Source organism: Tauraco erythrolophus, chromosome 4 (assembly GCF_009769465.1).
Source record: "Tauraco erythrolophus isolate bTauEry1 chromosome 4, bTauEry1.pri, whole genome shotgun sequence".
NCBI classification, from domain to species: Eukaryota; Metazoa; Chordata; class Aves; order Musophagiformes; family Musophagidae; genus Tauraco; species Tauraco erythrolophus.
In genome coordinates this window covers 31,806,739-31,823,736 of record NC_141468.1, presented here as the reverse complement: position 1 = coordinate 31,823,736, position 16,998 = coordinate 31,806,739, and the positions used below count along the sequence as shown (strand labels likewise).

At 43.5% G+C, this 16,998-nt stretch overlaps 2 protein-coding genes across 2 annotated transcripts in view; one reads left to right on the top strand and one right to left on the bottom strand.

The window, feature by feature from the left end:
* Nucleotides 1-13,420, bottom strand: part of DOCK4 (dedicator of cytokinesis 4) — a 261,513-nt gene extending 248,093 nt beyond the window's left edge. Inside the window, exon 1 of the mRNA XM_086609922.1 lies at nucleotides 13,384-13,420. Within this exon, the coding sequence (XP_086466048.1) occupies nucleotides 13,384-13,420 (37 nt within the window). The remainder of the gene's footprint in view (nucleotides 1-13,383) is intronic.
* A 385-nt stretch (nucleotides 13,421-13,805) lies between these two features.
* The window catches only part of ZNF277 (zinc finger protein 277), a 57,837-nt gene continuing 54,644 nt past the window's right edge, over nucleotides 13,806-16,998 (top strand). Inside the window, exons 1-2 of the mRNA XM_086609921.1 lie at nucleotides 13,806-13,848; nucleotides 14,096-14,215. Of these exons, the coding sequence (XP_086466047.1) occupies nucleotides 13,806-13,848; nucleotides 14,096-14,215 (163 nt within the window). The remainder of the gene's footprint in view (nucleotides 13,849-14,095; nucleotides 14,216-16,998) is intronic.

Sequence of the window (16,998 nt, the reverse complement as noted above, 5' to 3'; positions counted from 1 at the left end):
AGCTTTATAGCTACCATACCAGAGAAGTTGCAAGGACACTGCTTCACATTTAACGAACATTGAGAAGTCTGGTATCTCCATAGATCATAAGCAAATCAAAATTCCTCCTGTGCTAAACATGTTTGTCATGTGTCCAAAACTTATTTTGGTACAAAACAAATATCTCATAATTAACAAAAAGAGTGCTTTCTTTAAGTTTGAGTCCCAGTTTTTGGCCCTAAAGAAGTGACAGACAAATCAAATTAGCTGGGTGACAGAGGACAAGAGCCAGAAGAAGGGAACACAACTGTGGCTGTGCAGGATGCCCAGGCACTACACTGACGGCTTCTAGGAGGGCTATCAGAGACATCCACAGCAAAGGAGAAATGGGACAAGACTAGTAGAGATAGTTGGAAGGAAAAACTGCCAAGGCTTTTTCCTCAAAATTATCCCCCTGAACTATCCAACTGAAGAGGCAATGACAATGCTTAAGAGCCATCATTTTACAAGAAGCAGCAGTTCTCATTAATCTGAGGGTATTCAAGTTCTCATATCAAACACATTATTATATGTTATTATTAAATATGTATTTTGATTATAATCAGGCAGAAGTGGTTTTTTTTTCTTTCCCACATCACTATATTGAAAGGACTCTCTAAGTCTACCTCTTTCAAGTCTAGATGCAGCAAGAAGACACAGATCTCTCAAAAGGATAAGTATTACATATGTGCTTTTTTTACTTTGTAACTTACATCTCACTGAACTGCTGCTGTACACTTACTAGTTCTCAATTCTGTCTTTGTTCTTTTTCCAAAAGTTTTGCTCCATGGTGAAATTCGACAAATTTTACATCCACAGAACTGAAATTGCACCTTTAGAGTTTTTAGTTTCTAATCTTGTGACACTTGAACTTATTTTAACAGCCTGCTCAGAGTTGACAAGAATTGATCCCAACTTAATGTCCAAAATACATGCTTGGACTGTTCTGCTTGCTGCATGTGGAGACAGTTTGAGATAGCAAGGACAGGCAATTGCTTACCAAGCAGCCTCTAGAACAGGAAAGCACTTCCTGCCATGTCACTGAAAATGCTCAAATTAAGAATCATAGAATGGCATAGGCTGAAAGGGACCTTGGAGATCATCTAATCCAACTTCCCTGTCATGGGCAGGAACACCTCTCAACTAGATCAGGCTACTCAAGGCTCCGTCCAACCTGGCCTTGAACACCTCCAGGGAGGGGGCATCCACAACTTCCCTGGGCAATTTATTCCAAAGTCTTACCACCCTCGTACTGAAGAATTGCTTCCTAAGATATAATCTAAATCTGTTCTCCTTCAACTTAAACCCATTTCCCCTTGTCCTATCAGTGGACACTCTTGTAAAAAGTCCCTCCCCAGCCTTCCTGTAGGTTCCCTTCAGGTATTGGAAGGCTTTATCTGAACAGCACTAGCAAGCAGTAATAACTTAAAACTTGTAAAAGAGTTTTAGAGTTAATAGTGGATTCAGTAAACAGCACACTCATGAATCCAGACCAAACCGTTGGATGAGAAGACATACAACTGAACTACCTACTTCAGCTCATTATTTGTTCCTGCCCCATGAAGACAGGCACATATTCTTGTCAGGCCAACTAAATTTCTCCCATTAGGCTGTAGCTTTCTATTGCACCTCATCTGATGTGCCTGCGTGTCGGACCAAGCAAGGCAGCATCCTTTGGACCGGGGCTTACAGCTGTGCGGCACCAAGCCAGCCATCCTTTGCCAGCCCAGGGAGCCAGTGCCTTCAGAGCCACACATCCAGTAGGCTCACCCTGCACCCAGCTCCTGTTCAAAGCTGAAAAGCCCTGCCGCTTGGCAGCACCAGCATAGCACTGGCATGCTGCGGCTGCAAGGCACATGGAGCAAGTCACACAAAGAGCACTGGGGTCCTGCCATCTTTTGTACTCCCAGCTGCACCCTCCCTCGCCTCCCCCATGCTGGCACACATACTTTGGCAGATAATCTGAGCCCAGCTAGAGATGCTGATCCAGTAGAAATCCCTCACTGTCAAAAAAGTTTTAGTTTTCAGCCAGATCAGCTCTTCTTAACTGCTCATCACAGAAGCTGTTACAAGGGACCAAGGGGAAATCACATGGCGAGAGCTGGGACAGCCTGGACAGGGCTGTGCAGGTCTTCAGACAATTACATTCTGCTCTCCAAAGATTTTTTTTTCCCCCCTGCACTCATAATCAAGACAACACACTACGCAGTTTCCTGAATTATTTTAACATATGGTACTGTAGCTGTGCATATTCTTATCCTACACAAACTCCGTATTTTTTACATAAAGTCTGCTATTTGCAGTCTGCAGAGTGCTTTTGAGGTTTTGCATAAGGTACGTAAAAACATAAACGGCATTTTACAGAGTTCATTAAAAAGCCAAACATGACAGTTCTGCAAACAACATATCCACTTCACAGATTAACCAAAAGATTCTAACTTGCTAGTTTAAAGGAGTCCATTCAATGCTTATCAGCTAAATAAGTTTGTTCCAGACCTCTGCTTCCCTAAAAGCAAGCACCTCCCCATCAGCCCAGTCCCTTTCTATTTGGTCATTATTTTGCCAAGGAGCCCACAAGAGAGGCAAAGCACACTGATACAGACCGCAGATCTCAGCTGTACAGCCACACGTACGCCTCAGTTATGCTACTGTTAACCGGCTGCTCAAAGAGGGAGCCAGAGGCAATATTTACCAATATAAATTCAAACACATCTTTGTAAGAATCAGCACGAAAACCTATGTGATTTCTCCGTTACAGTTGTGCTTTTTCTGTTTAGTAGGTTACATTTTTCTGATTATATTGGGAAGAGGGAACCACATAATTTGTGCCTGTTTAATATGTCAACTAACCTCTGTACTTTCACAGCCATCTCTAAAACTAGTGTTATTTTTAAATATATCTATGAAATACACATTTTTAGAGGCATTGCTATTCAAGCCCCAGCCTATTCAGTAGAATGGAGCCTTTGCAGAAGTGAAACAAAGAAACTTTCCTTTGCACGCAAATACATTAAAACCCAACAATTTTCAGTCTTAGAGGCTTGCCAGTGAGTTCTCTGAATGTAAACAAGCATGACCACACTTAAGCCTGAAGATACATAAGCAACTGGATATGGTCTAACACTGAGCAGACAGCAGCAGCAAGACTGATGCCACTCACCTTCATGCTGTCAGGAAGCCAAGGCTTCTCATCAAGGGAACAAATCTTAAATACTACTTAAAGCACATGGTTACTCAGGTTGAGATAAAGCTATTATTTATATTAAAAAAAATAAAAGAAACAGAACAATAGTATTTTCTAGAAGCAATCACTGATAGCAGCTTAAAAAAAAAAATAACTCTGCTGGTGACTATGGAGTAAGTGATTTCCATATTTCCCCATCTCTGAAGTTGGACAGCCCTTTACCTCAGATTCCTCTGAATGTTTTTTACCACGTTACATCTCCAAATACAATCAAAGAAGATTAAAGTCCCAAACCAGTAATTGCCTCAGACATACATAACACCACACATTTTCCTGGGAAAAAAAAAAAAAACTTATTCTGATATTTTACCTCTTTTCAGTATCTTTTACTATGCCTTTTCAATTAATCAGAGGAAAAAAAATGTGGAAAGTCTTTGGATAATTAGATCATTAGAAAAAGTCTAACTTGTATGCAGAAGAAACAACAGACAAGTCTTTTGTCTTCTAATCTGATTTGCAAAAAAAAAAAACCCAATGTGTTTAAGGTACTGAATTTAGCCTTCTAGTTATGTAAGCAGCTAACTTCAAATGTTTGCTTTTATCACAGACATATTTTCCCCAAGACAAATGTAATGTCAAAATATGTGTGGGCAGATAGCTCGACCCTTACTTTACCTATTTAACCTGGCAAGCAATAGGAATAAGCCTATTTGTTCAACACAGCTGAGAACTCAGAACTGTATCTAGCCCAATGAGAAGAATTTCAGCTTTTGGGGTCTTTTGTTGTTCCAAGTGGAAGAAAGGATATGGTGAAGTAATATTATTTTGGCTTGAGTTATAATTAGCTATTCAATTTTTTCTGATATGAGTGGGTGGAGGAAGAGAAGTAAGTATAGCTACAGTAATGAACTCTGTGCAGGACCAACACATGGTCTCTTACACCAAAATAGAAGAACAAGGATCTTCTGTTTTCCACCTTAGGATTTCCTCTTTTTTGTCCAAAGTTTTACAGACCAAAAAAAGGAAGGAAGCTGGGGGCAGGGGAAGGTAGAGGAACAGGGAAGAGACAGATAAGTGAAGAATGTTTAAGAAGCTTCCGCTATTAACCATGAATAACACAGCAGCTCTGCCAGCTGTTGTCCACCAAATTGTTTCAAAAATACTATGATAACTAAAGAAGAAATCTGAGCATGTAAGAGGGGAGACAATGTTAACATCAGAAGGAGCAACTCTGAATCCAACCCAAAGGCAGAAACTGCAAGTCAAGCTCTGTATCACCATTGTTCTAACGGACCTAGTGTAGACATTCAGAAAGGAACCATGCAGCCTAGGAAAGAGTCATATTCCTTAAGTACAAAATATTAGCCAACTTTATTCCTTACAAAAACTACCACTTACAAAAAAATGAGTATTTACAACCTGTGACTTATCTCTATACCACTCAGTTTCAGGGAATATACCTCACAGTTGTACCTATGGAATCAGAAGTAACATTATGAATCACTGATGACATTTAAGTTTCCCAATGCTACTTTTCTCCCCCCAAAAAAATAAGACAGTACACTTAAAATCAAATAGTCATCTTCATACAAGGCTTTTCGTCAGAAAAATAAATATTCTGTATTTTACAGGTAACATTATCTACAAAAGCATGAATGCCACTTCATATAAATACAACCATTTCGTACTTATATAACGTCTACCGGGTATCTTCTCATCTTTAAACAAGCTGTTACCCATTGCTGTTTGTATAATACAATAATGAAATATACATTTTTTGCAGCTAACTTGCATTTAACTTACGTAACAAAAAGTATCAGAAGCACTGGTTCCTCACCCTCCAATATCTCATATATGCTTAGTTTACTATATTAAGGAGAACAGTTAAAGTAAGGCTTCGTGGAGTAATCATTTGCTTTTTGTACTGCAACCTGTAACTTTAGAGTTTCAGAAATGAATCGTTATCCTATTATAGGTGGTTAATGATTTGTGATAGTAAAAGAAAATGCCTTGTTTTAAAAACTAAACAGAATTCAGTAGCTTCTATTACAGAAGAATCCCATTGTACAGTTGGTACTCAGTTCTTACCCACAGCATATATAGATTCCTGTACACTCAAGGCAAATTATTCATGCAAATGTGTGAGTATACACCTTTATAGTTAAGAACTCATTTTGCATTCCTACATAAAAATCAGAAATTGTAACTTCAATGCAAACAACAATTAAAAAAAAAAAATCAAGAAATCAAGCTATTTGGCTTAAGACCAGCCACCACCTGCTTCCAGAGCCCTAAAAGGACACACACACACTTGAAATCAGTGACACAAAAGACAAAACTGAAATAAATTCAAGTTATTCCTCACACATCTTATTGCGAGTTCTGCTAACAACCCCATTTTAGGGTTTATTACCTCATCTACTATTCGTGGTTTTCTACGCACAACCTATCAAGAAAACAAAACTCAATGTACTAGAGAGCTGAGTAGATAGACTTTACTCACTTTCAGTTGTAATGATTTCAGCTGTTACTATTAACAAAGCAGATAAATAATTGCACAGGAATCTGAAAAAAAATACTGACTTGGTTGCTTAATTGGAGAAAGATGAAAGGTGCAATCAGTATCAGCAGGGGCTTTTTTCCCCTTATATTAGCTCTCCTTCAAGAACACATATTTTTTGCCTTATCCTATAATAAAACTAGTGGGTGTTTTTTTTTTTTTAATCCCACAAGACTGATTCGATTTTATCCTATTTTCTCACTCAAAACAACAAAAACCAGCAAGCGCAATGCATTATAAACTGCAAAAGCCAAGCTTCTTCCTTTGTCCCTATAGCACAGTTGATTTTCAGAACTGCACTGTTTGCAGCTCTGCCATCAGCCCTTGAGCATCTGGAAGTCAGATCAGCATTATTTTCAAACAAAGCATTTCAGGTGCCCCAGAATGCAGAGTTAACAAGTTATATCATCTTTAAACTATATAACTGGGAACATGCATTCTGAATAACCAGAAACATGCATTATGAAGAGAAACAGAAAGCAGCTATCACCTCAGCCTCTTATCATTGTAAAGATCTGAAAAACATATTCCTTTAAACATACAAAGGCAAACTAACAGCAAATCATTGTGGCATCCAAGTGTCTAAGTTGTTCATCATGAACTGCTTCTCTTAACAAGCTCCACTTGTGTTCGCAAGTACAGTTCCTAAATTGCATCTCTCAAAGCTGTCAGACAAGGTGCTTCCAACAGGCTTACATGAGAACGGAAATCTGGGAGGCAGCGTGGCAGACAAACAGGAGAAATAGCTTAACAAAGAGGTGCTGTTAATTAAGGATACATAAGCAGAAATAATCAGCTGACAAATACAGGATGGGAGAATGACTGTCTAGACAACAGTACTCCGGAAAAGGATCCAAAGGATTGATTAGCAGCTCCCGACTGAACATGAGTCAATGCAATACTACTGCAAGAGGAACAAACACGACATCAAGAATGATGAGCAGACACATTGCCTAGAGTACACATTAAAAGATTCTCCTGCTTTACCTGATAAAGCTTTCCTGTCCAGTTTTGACCATAGATCAATTGGTCAAAGATAACAACAACATCATCTACCAGGAAAGACTGAAATAACTGGAGCTGTTTTCAAGGAGACAGTCTTGGCAAGTCTTCATATAAACATAAGGATACATCCAAGATGAAAACTACTCCAGTGCTAAACACTTTCTAGTAGTAAGATTGCTAAGCATTGACTGCTTAAGTTGCAGATGCTCCATTATCAGCATTGTAAAGAACATGCTGGCAAACATCCTTCAGGAGTCATGGAGTTGACTCGGCCTTGAGAAAGTCATATAGTTTATATGGCATCCAACTATTATTACCCAGCTGGCTTGAATTGAAATTGAATGTAATTAACTAATTAACTAAGGTTGAGACCCTGCCTACAAAAGGCAGGCCATTTCCTCCTGGCTGCAGAAGATGCAACAGCATCCTTGGAGCCGAAGACCAGGCTGGTGAGCAACAAGTTTATACCTCTCAAAACTTGTTCTAAACATACTTTTTCCTATATTTCTATTGATCACCTCCGAACCTTTGTATTACATAAGGTTAGAGTCATTTAAAACAAATTAAGTGTAGACTACTGAAAAATATAAAGCAACATCTCCCTCCAGGAGGTTAGTCTGGATTCCAGACCACTGGGAAGGGGACAGTGGTAACTGCAAGGCATTCTGCCCAGCTCCTCACAAAAGGACAAACAGCAAGCAAAGGAGAAAAAGCTAAACAAAAGGTTACTCCATGATGTACACAGTTACATGCAGAAAAAATAAAACCACACACCAGTAACAAAAGAAATTCTAGACTCAAGGTGAAGCAAAACCTTTGCCTTTCAACCCTTCTGTGCAGAACCACCGATAGGCTTGAAAGCAATTTGAGGGGTTACCTAGTTTGTTGGCCTGTACCCTAACAGAATCAACTACAAATCCAGTAGCAAAAAACCCACCAAAGAAAGCCACCCACACACAACACTCCAAGTCTCTCAAAAATAAAGAAATGAAGCAACACACCTCCCAGGGGTGCAAACTCTCTGCTGAAAGCACCTTGTCTCAGTCACTGAATACATTCAAGTGTCACAAATGATCCAAGCAGTCAAAATGCTCTCCTCAGGATTTTCCCTGATCCCAAGACTCAAATTATGGAGAACTTTATAGACCGAAATCTACACAGGGAATTACACTCAGAAATGAACTGGAAACTATGCAACATGGTAGATAATGTGTTTACCTTGAACCAGGCTGTAAACGGGAAATTCTTATTTTTATTCTAAGGTTTCATTTCTGGGCTGCAGGTTAGGGAAGCAGAGATGCATCAAAGGCAGACACAAGGGCAAAAAGTTCCTGACACCTGCGTGGTAGGGGTAAAATAACTGACTATAGCTTCCTTGACATAGAAGTTAGTGACTCCATCACATGCTGTCTGAGCTCCCAGAAGCAATCACAGATTACATTAGCCTATGCTAGACAACAAACAAAAGCATTCTCCCTTTCGGCAGGGAAACCACATTCTCACCTTCACTCCTTATGTTATTTAATTCACCACTGTTCTGTCATCTTTTGACTAAATCAGACCCAGCTAGTAGGCACACAAATCCAACACTGAGAATGGTAGCAAAAAACTCTCAATAGAGCAAGAGAGGAAGAAGAAAAACAGTGTCATCAGTATAGAGCTAACCATGAAACATCAGCCTTCAAAAATCTTCCTCAGGGGCTCCAGATGCGTAGTCAACAAGAAAGATGAGATCTCTGAAGGGCACTATGTAAGAAGGTGTTAGTGAACCAACCAGCTCTAGGTTGTCCTTAGGAAAAGATAAAGACATTTAAAACATCGCATTGATACTAAAGACTCAAGAGTTTTGGACGCCGCTGTTAAAAATATATATATATTTTAAAATCTTGATTTAATCTTATTTTAAGGCAATTTCAGTACTTTATCAACACTCAAAACTAGTCTTATGACCAAAATAACTTGAAAATCTCAACTTTAATATTCTGCTCTTCAACAGAAGATACTCAGTGATTTTTATGTCCAAAAGCTGCAAGTGGAGATCATTTCATTTTTTAACAACACTGAAAGTTACTGCTTATATAGAAGACCAGGAAAATATCATCTTATCTGACTGACATCTTAAACTGATGTAAAAACCTCCATGACAATGTATTATGTGTCAAAAATATTCCCATAGTGAAGACCCACACATTCTCCATCTCTGATAGCTAAAACTCAGGGAGTATTTCATAAGATGAGAACAGGCTCCCATGACCCCACTGAAGTGAAGGGAGCACTGGTATCCTGCCAACTTCACTCAGTGCCCCACCATACCTCACCTTCACCTATTTGCACGTGACCAGCCCCACAGTCACAAGCTGTAACAAGAAAATAAAAATCATTCTCCAACTGTTCATTAGCCAAATAGGGCTCATGAACCCCTAAACACACTGTTTTGCCTTGCCTCACCCCTAAACAGTTGTTTAAGGCAGCTTGACAGAAGTTTTGGATATAGCTCATTATTAGGGGTCATATTAGTAAATTCCACGTAAAAACATGAGGCAAAATCAACACAGCAGAATGGAAGATATAGGACTGAAGGCTTCATTTGTACTCTTTGGGGATAGATGGAAGAGAAGCTGATTAAGTGTTTGTGTTGAACAAAACACATTAGAAGTCCAGCACAGTTATTGACAGAGATACAACATGACATTAACCACATCATAGTCTTTGCCTTTTTGTTGTTGAGCTACACAACCCAAGCTCATTTACAGTAATGTTAGCTTGCAGTCAAAAAAGCGATTACACCATGAAGATAAAGATGTCTTAGCTATCTTTCAAGAGGATTGCTAGCCAGACTAGTCTGGCTGCAACTCAGAAGAACAAGGCACAAGCCAATTGATTTGGCTTTTGTCTATGTGCTAGTCAATACTTCTCCTGCGATCAACTAATACATCCCTGTCTTCTTCTTCCTATAAACCTCAGCTTACAGCATAAAGTCATTTGATCCTTCTGTTTCTCTGTCTATAAAATAGGAGATGGCCACACTTCATACCCGCTTGGGAAGGCAGATTTATGGCTTAACCACATCAAAAATACCAAGGACTATTTAAACTTGTCACAGTTAAATTAGTATATTTTTCTCTATGGAATGACTTCAGGATCTGGAATACCACTCTGCTTATAAATTAAATTATGCATTCAGCAACTGTTTTTAATTATTCTCCTTAATCAATCATTCCATCCTAATCCAAAAAAATGCCTTCCTGAGAAATTCTGCGAGGCTTTGTGCTCAGTAGAAAAAGGTGAATTACCTACATTCCAGAAAGCACAACTGCATCCTTTCAGATTCAGGTAAATAAAAAAAATAATCAGATGGTACAGCAGAATGCAGATCTGGTGAGACAAAAAGAAAAACTGTTTCTCTATACTCAGGCTAACAGAACTTGTATCTTTACTCTACACAGCAGCTACAAAATAATTATGTAGACCTCCGATTTATGTATTACAGCTGAAAGTTGCCAGTTCGCACCAGTGAGAATCACCTCTGAAAGCTACACTTGCCAGTTTGCTGCCTGCAGAGCATCCACAGCTATGCAGCCTGAAATTACTAATCTAAACAAAGGGTTTGGTTATTGTTCTAAACAGCGTTGTTCTGTTAGGTTCTAACTTCACATAGAACACCACACAGCATTTAGGTAAGCCAACTCCCTTTGACATCTATCAGTTTTTGATACTATTAACAGCAAAAAAGCTTACCTCTCCTAACCTTACATCAGTATACTTTGTGATAAATACTCCACATAACTGACCACTGGATCCTTTGTTCGATGCCATCACTAGTTTGACACAACAGCTGAAGGTGTGATTCAGGACATAGGGAATTTCAAAGCGAAATACAGAAGTTTAACCTTGTGTTCCGAAAATAAAGACACCAAAACCCAGACAAAGCAAGCTTTCTTAGAACCAGAAATATTCCAATGCTTATTTCACCTTTAGCATCCTGAGGGATAATACATAACTGACAAAATCTATAGCCTTAGAAATAAATACACGTAACTGTAGTACAAAAGGTGTCACGCAAGTGTAAAAGTGTTCTTCATTATGGCAGTATGTGTGTCTACCAGGAAATGAACTGGCAGTATTCCTGCCAACTAGTAAATGAACTCACAGTAAAGCAACCTGCTCAGTAAAAAGCAATTAGATATTATCAGTGGCTAGCAGGCAGAAGTTTAAAAATTTGAAGAATAGAAGATTGTTACTTGTAGTAACTACCCCTCAAAGTGGGAATCAGCCAGGCTGTGCAAGTGAGCAATGGCCACCTGGTTACCAGCAACCCTTCAGTGCAACCAGGTGGCTGTTGCCTGGTTATTCATCCATTTTGGCATGTCACAGTAGAGATGTGCAGCACCCAGCATGTGCTGCAGAATTCCGCTTGAAAAATGCAGATGAGGTCTGATGTTGATGCAATCCCTGAGCTCTTTATACAAAGGATACATATATTTGGTACAACTAATCGGGATTCTCAAAGGGGTTTTATAATGCACTTATTTTACCAGGGCAGATAAACACATCAGTATTAAAAAAACTGTTCGGAAACACAATATATAAGTAGGTCTGCAGTGCAAAATGCAAGCTCGGTCTATGAAATTCACTTTACATGAAGTTTAAAGAATCATACAGGAAGATAAAACTCTTTCTCCTGCCTCCCCCACCACTGCCATAGAGCATAATAGCTTATACAATAATTGGGTGTGAAGATTTTGCAGACAGCACTCATCATGCAGGTGAGTGAGCACATTGCATGAAACACAGTCCAAGAGAAAGACCGAATTGCTTCAGGTCAGTATTTTAACATTTTGCAATGGTTGTACGAACTACGATATCACCCCCATCCTAGAGGTACAGAGGACCCAAACTGAACAGTGGCTTTTTGTTACTATCTTGAATAGCCTTTGGAAGGGAAATCACAGAAAACCATGGAATGAATCTAAATAAGAATAGGCATCTTTTTGTGACTATATTATATTTACAAAAATAAAAAGAATCTTTTGTAGCGGACTACATTTTCTGGTTGATCCAAAGGAAGCCTCACTATTGAGAAATCACAACTGTATCTCTTTAGCAGGCGTAATATTTCCGTAACACCAGCCTTCCTAAGTGGAGAAGAGCTGGACAGTGATCCATGTGTAAGTACCTGAAACGGTTTGCTAAACATAGATCTTATTTAAGAGATATCACTTTATTGTTTAACAACGAGGAGGCAGTTATTCAAATAAGGAGAACATTATTTCCTTATTATTATATGTTTAGCTGCTTATTTTCAGTATTAGAAAAGATGCTTCATCGTGATTTTTAACTCACAAATCAGGAAAAAAAATGCTTCAGTTGTGAAATAGCATACTATGCTCAAAAATAAAAACAAAACAAAAAAAAAAAACACAAGTAGACCGAGAGGAGGGCTGCAGCTTGAAATACTTGACTGCTAATATCCAGCATGCCATTCCAGGGAGTCCCAGAGTGGCTTTTAAGCCTCTGCCCATCCTTGTAAAGAAAGGCGGGTGGCAGGACTAATCAATATCTCGCAACCCAGCTGTGACCTGGCAAATAAAGAAGTCAAGAAAATAAATCCTCATCGATGATCTCTATAATTTAACGATCGGAGGACAGCAACATCTGGGCTCAACTCCAAATGGGACGGAGCGGCACCGCACGGGGCTGGCTCCCGCGCTCACGGCTCGCTGCTACACACACACACAAACACAAAGGAGGGCTCCGCGCTCCTCCTGCTTTTTCCGTAATATACACAACTCCGCGTCCAAAAGCGACGTAAACAGACTGAAAGCTGCTCCCTACGCTGGTAGGTCTGTATAACAGTTCAGCGGCATCTGTGTCAGAGCGGGCTATTGTCCGGGACGAGTCACCAGAGCTCACCGAGTACTGGCGGTTTTAAAAGGTGGTGTGGAAAAAGAAAAAAAAAAATATAATAATCGCAGTAAGTCTCCCTGACCACTTTGTAAGTGAAACCACCGGGCTTCAGAGCCCTGCACCAGGCAGAGTTGAATGAACAGGCAAGGAAGCGCGACTTCCACAAGCGACACTTTGTCCGCCCTCCACCGAAGCCGTGACAAAACCCCCGACGCGCGAACAATGCCCGCGGTCCCGCTCCTGCTTCTCCCCGGAGCGCCGCCGCCACCCCGGAGACCCTCTCCCCGCCAGGTCGCCGCCCCTAGCGATATTTTTTAAGGCTGCTTTGTTCCCCGTGAAACACCAGCCTTCCCACCCAGCGCCGGCGGGGAGAAGCCGAGCGCCCGCCTCGGAGGCGGGGGACCGGCCCCGCCGCCGGGCAGCTCCTGGAGGTGCCGGAGCCGCCGCTCGGGCAGCGGCCGCCCTTTGTTGCGCCCCCGGGGAGGAGACCGCTCCCCCACGCCCCCACGGGACCTCCGACCCTCACCGCGCAGAGAGGGCGACGCGGCCGCTCGCCCAGGCGGGGCGCTGCCTCCGCTCCCGCGGGAGGCGGCAGCAGCCCGCACCGGCCCCGCGGGGCGAGCCCGCTCCGCCGCGGGATGCGCTCCCCGCCGGCACCGCCGCTCCTCGCCCCCCGCGCTGCCCCGCTCGCCCTCGCTCGCTCACTCACCCACGCCGTACTTCTCGTGCTCCGTGGGTATCCACATGCTCGCGGTGTGCGTGCGCCCACCACCACTACCCCCCGCCGCCGGCCGGCAGCCCCTCCGCTGGGAGCCGCGGTAGCCGGCGAGCGCGTCCGCTGCCCGGCTGCTCCCGCCGCGCCTCAGCCGCGGCTGCCCGGCCCCGCCGGCGACTTCATTGTTCCGCCGGGCGGGCGGACCGACTGACTGAAACGCGCTCGCCGCCAACCGCTTATATGCCCCGTCCCGCTGCACGCCGGGGAACGTAGTGCCTCGGCGCGGCCGCGGCCGGGAGAGAGACTACGAGCCCCGGCTGGCCCCGCGCTCCCCGCCGGGGTGGGGCGGGGCGGGGCGGAGCTCGGCTCCCGGAGGCCGCCTCACGCCGGGGCGTGGGGAGCGGCGCGGCGGCGGCATGGCAGCGTCCGGCGGGAACGGAGAGCCGCCGGCGCGGGGAGGTGAGTGCGCTGCGGGGAGGCGCGGGGGACCCCCCCCCCCCCACCCCCCCCCACCCCCCCCCACCCCCCCCCCCCCACCCCCCCCCCACCCCCCCCCCCCCCACCCCCCCCCACCCCCCCCCCACCCCCCCCCACCCCCCCCCCCTCCTCTCCCCCCGCCCCGACACACGCTTCTCTTGGGGGCTCCGCACCCCTGGCTCGGCGCTGGCGGAGCGGCGGGACGGGGTCGGCTCCGCGGGGTGCGGAGCGGGGGACACGTGTGGGGCGGCCGGGAGCCGGCAGGGCCCGGCGCGGTGGGAGCCCCGCCGGCCGCCCGTCGGAGCGGGCTTCCGGGGAGAGCCCCGGGCCGCCCCGTCCCCGCCTCCCGGCGGTTACAAGGGGCGTAAGTTCTTCTGGTCGTGCTGGTGCCGTTCCTCCTAGCAAAGCCCCGAGTTTGGTACGTGAAGCTGAGGGGACTGTGAGGGGTTTCAACAGCGAGTTGGTGCCGGAGAGGAAGGTGGTGGTGCCGGCAGCGTGCCAGGGAGGTGGGACATCGAGCTGATAGCCTGGGTGGCTTTTTGACTTCCCACATAAATCCATATCTCAGCACATACATGCACAGGGAGAAAGAAAAGCAGGTGTTGTACAGCGAGGAGCACAAATGGACTATCGGAAGTGACAGCCAGGGATAAGTCAGGCATCTTAAGTGGCAGGAACAGTGAAGTCTCCAGCCTTGTTGAGAGGTCTGTATGTCTGTGCCCTTCTAGAAGCAGTTTAGCCAGAGCTCACCTTAGTTGAACTGCAGGAAATCCTCAGGCTGAACTGATCCTTGGGAGAGAAACGTGGGCACTGTAAGGCAGGAGCAAGAGCTTGGGTTACATCTTCTGGTCCTGGGGGAAGGCACAGACAGGAAAAAAGAGGAAAACTCGGGTGATATGGTGCTGCTCTGGCAGGCCTCACCAGGTACAGGTTGTCTCTAAGATGAGTATGTCTGGTTTTCAATGTGTTCTCCAATCAGTCATTACTCTGAATTGGTAACTAGAAGTTTTATGGGATGACTTGAGGTGAACAGAAAAATAAAAGAGTTTAACATTTAAGAGGGGAAAGTGGCTTTTTTTTTTTTTTCAGTCAACATTGGCTTTTAGTCTCTACCGTCAAGTCATGTTGAAGTTTTAAGTGGCTAATATTATGAAGGACACAACAGAAGGAAGTCCTGTGCAAGCAGAAAGTTTCAAACTTAAGAGTTAGAGCGGACTTACTCCACATCTATCCTTCTAGTTGTCAGACTTTGGTATTGAGTGATCTTTTAAGTGACCTTTGTGTTGTTTCTCTAGTATGTACTCTGCTTCTGTTCATAAAAGCAGTATCACTTTATTGATGCTACTAGTTAAAGCAGTACTCCTACTTTATTTATGTGTTGCAGTGTGTTGGTGTGAGCCTCTCTAACTTGAAAAGCCAAACTCTTCTAGAGCATTTCCACACTGGTGTAAGTGCACCCAGAGGCAAAGCTGTGCTGGTTTAGATGTTGAAAAGGACGTGCTCTTTTGTCTGTGCAAGTCTTCTGTGTGAAACCGTACATAGGTCTGTGGAGTACTACAGGCGATGAGGTTACCCTGAAGTTTTTCCAGGTAACTCTTGTGAAGACATTAGTACCAGCATGAAAAAAAGGTTGTACCACTGGAAGTCAGAGACCTGTGCTGGTTTTCTATTAGCAAGCTCAAACAATCATTGAAAGGATTAGTGAATTTTCAGCGTCTTTGCTTCTGAACTTGCTTTGCATCCCCTGGCAGATCCTTTGGAGTCTCTAGGTGACAAAATGTGTAAAAGTCACTATTGAAAATCAAAACAGTAAGTGCTAGGCTAAATTAAATTCCACCATAGCCTGTAGACTCCCACGTATAGCCAAGCTATCTCTGTCTCCATAAGAGAGAGCTGCCAACGTGCTGGCTGGAAGTCATGAAATTCTGCCACAGCCTTTTAATTGCTGTCCATCATGTTAACCATGACTGACTTCAGCATATTTGTATTAGGCTCAGAGCCCGTCTGTCTTCTTCCCTTGAACAAAGACAAGACTACCCAACAGCTGAAATAGCCTTTTCAAAATTATTTGTTTAGACTGCAGTCATTTAGGGTAAACAGATCTTATACTATAAATCACATTGTCTGTGGGCAAAAAAAAATACCTCACCCAAATATACTCTGCTTTCGTGAGACCTCACTTGGAGTACTGCGTTCAGCTCTGGGGTCCCCAACATAAGAAGGACATGGAGCTGCTGGAGCGGGTCCAGAGGAGGGCCATGAAGATGATCTAAGGGCTGGAGCACCTCTTCTATGAAGACAGGCTGAGAGAGTTGGGGTTGTTCAGCCTGGAGAAGAGAAGGCTCTGAGGTGATCTTATTGCAGCTTTCCAGTACCTGAAGGGGGCCTACTGGAAAGCTGGAGAGGGACTTTTTACAAGGGCGTGTAGTGATAGGACGAGGGGCAATGGCTTAAACTGAAAGAGGGGAGATTTCAATTAGATCTAAGGAAGAAGTTTTTTACAACGAGGGTGGTGAAACACTGGAACAGGTTGCCCAGGCGAGTTGTGGATCCCCCATCTCTGGAAGTGTTCAAGGTCAGGCTGGACAAGGCTTTGAGCAACCTGATGTAGTGGAAAGTGTCCCTGCCCATCGCAGAGTGGTTGGAACTAGATGATCTTCAAGGTCCCTTCCAACCGAAACCATTCTATGATTCTACAATTCTAATATTTGTTATTTCCCTGTCTCTGAGCAAAATCCTTATTCTTTCAGAGGCATATTTCAGTGTCATTTCTATGAGGCTATTCACTCTAGCAATATCTTCTGCTTGCATGTGCACCTGAGAAGCTGTTTCACTTCTTTGGAGACAGTATATAGGAAAATTAAATAAAATACTTTTCCCTTTCTTGCTGTTTCCTATTTCCTGGGAAGCCTGTGCTTGTATATTCTAATCCAGGACTGTGTTGCTCTATAGTTAGTTCCCTCCAGCAGCCTTCACCGAGTGGCTTGTAATAAACATATCACTGTCCACAGTACAATTTGTTCCGTCTACATTAATTAGCTACATATCAACATTTCTTACAGCATCTGTCAATGGATTTTGAAATGAGGTTTCTTCTGGAAGCGTGTCTTTCATAGCTTCATCAGCAGTCTG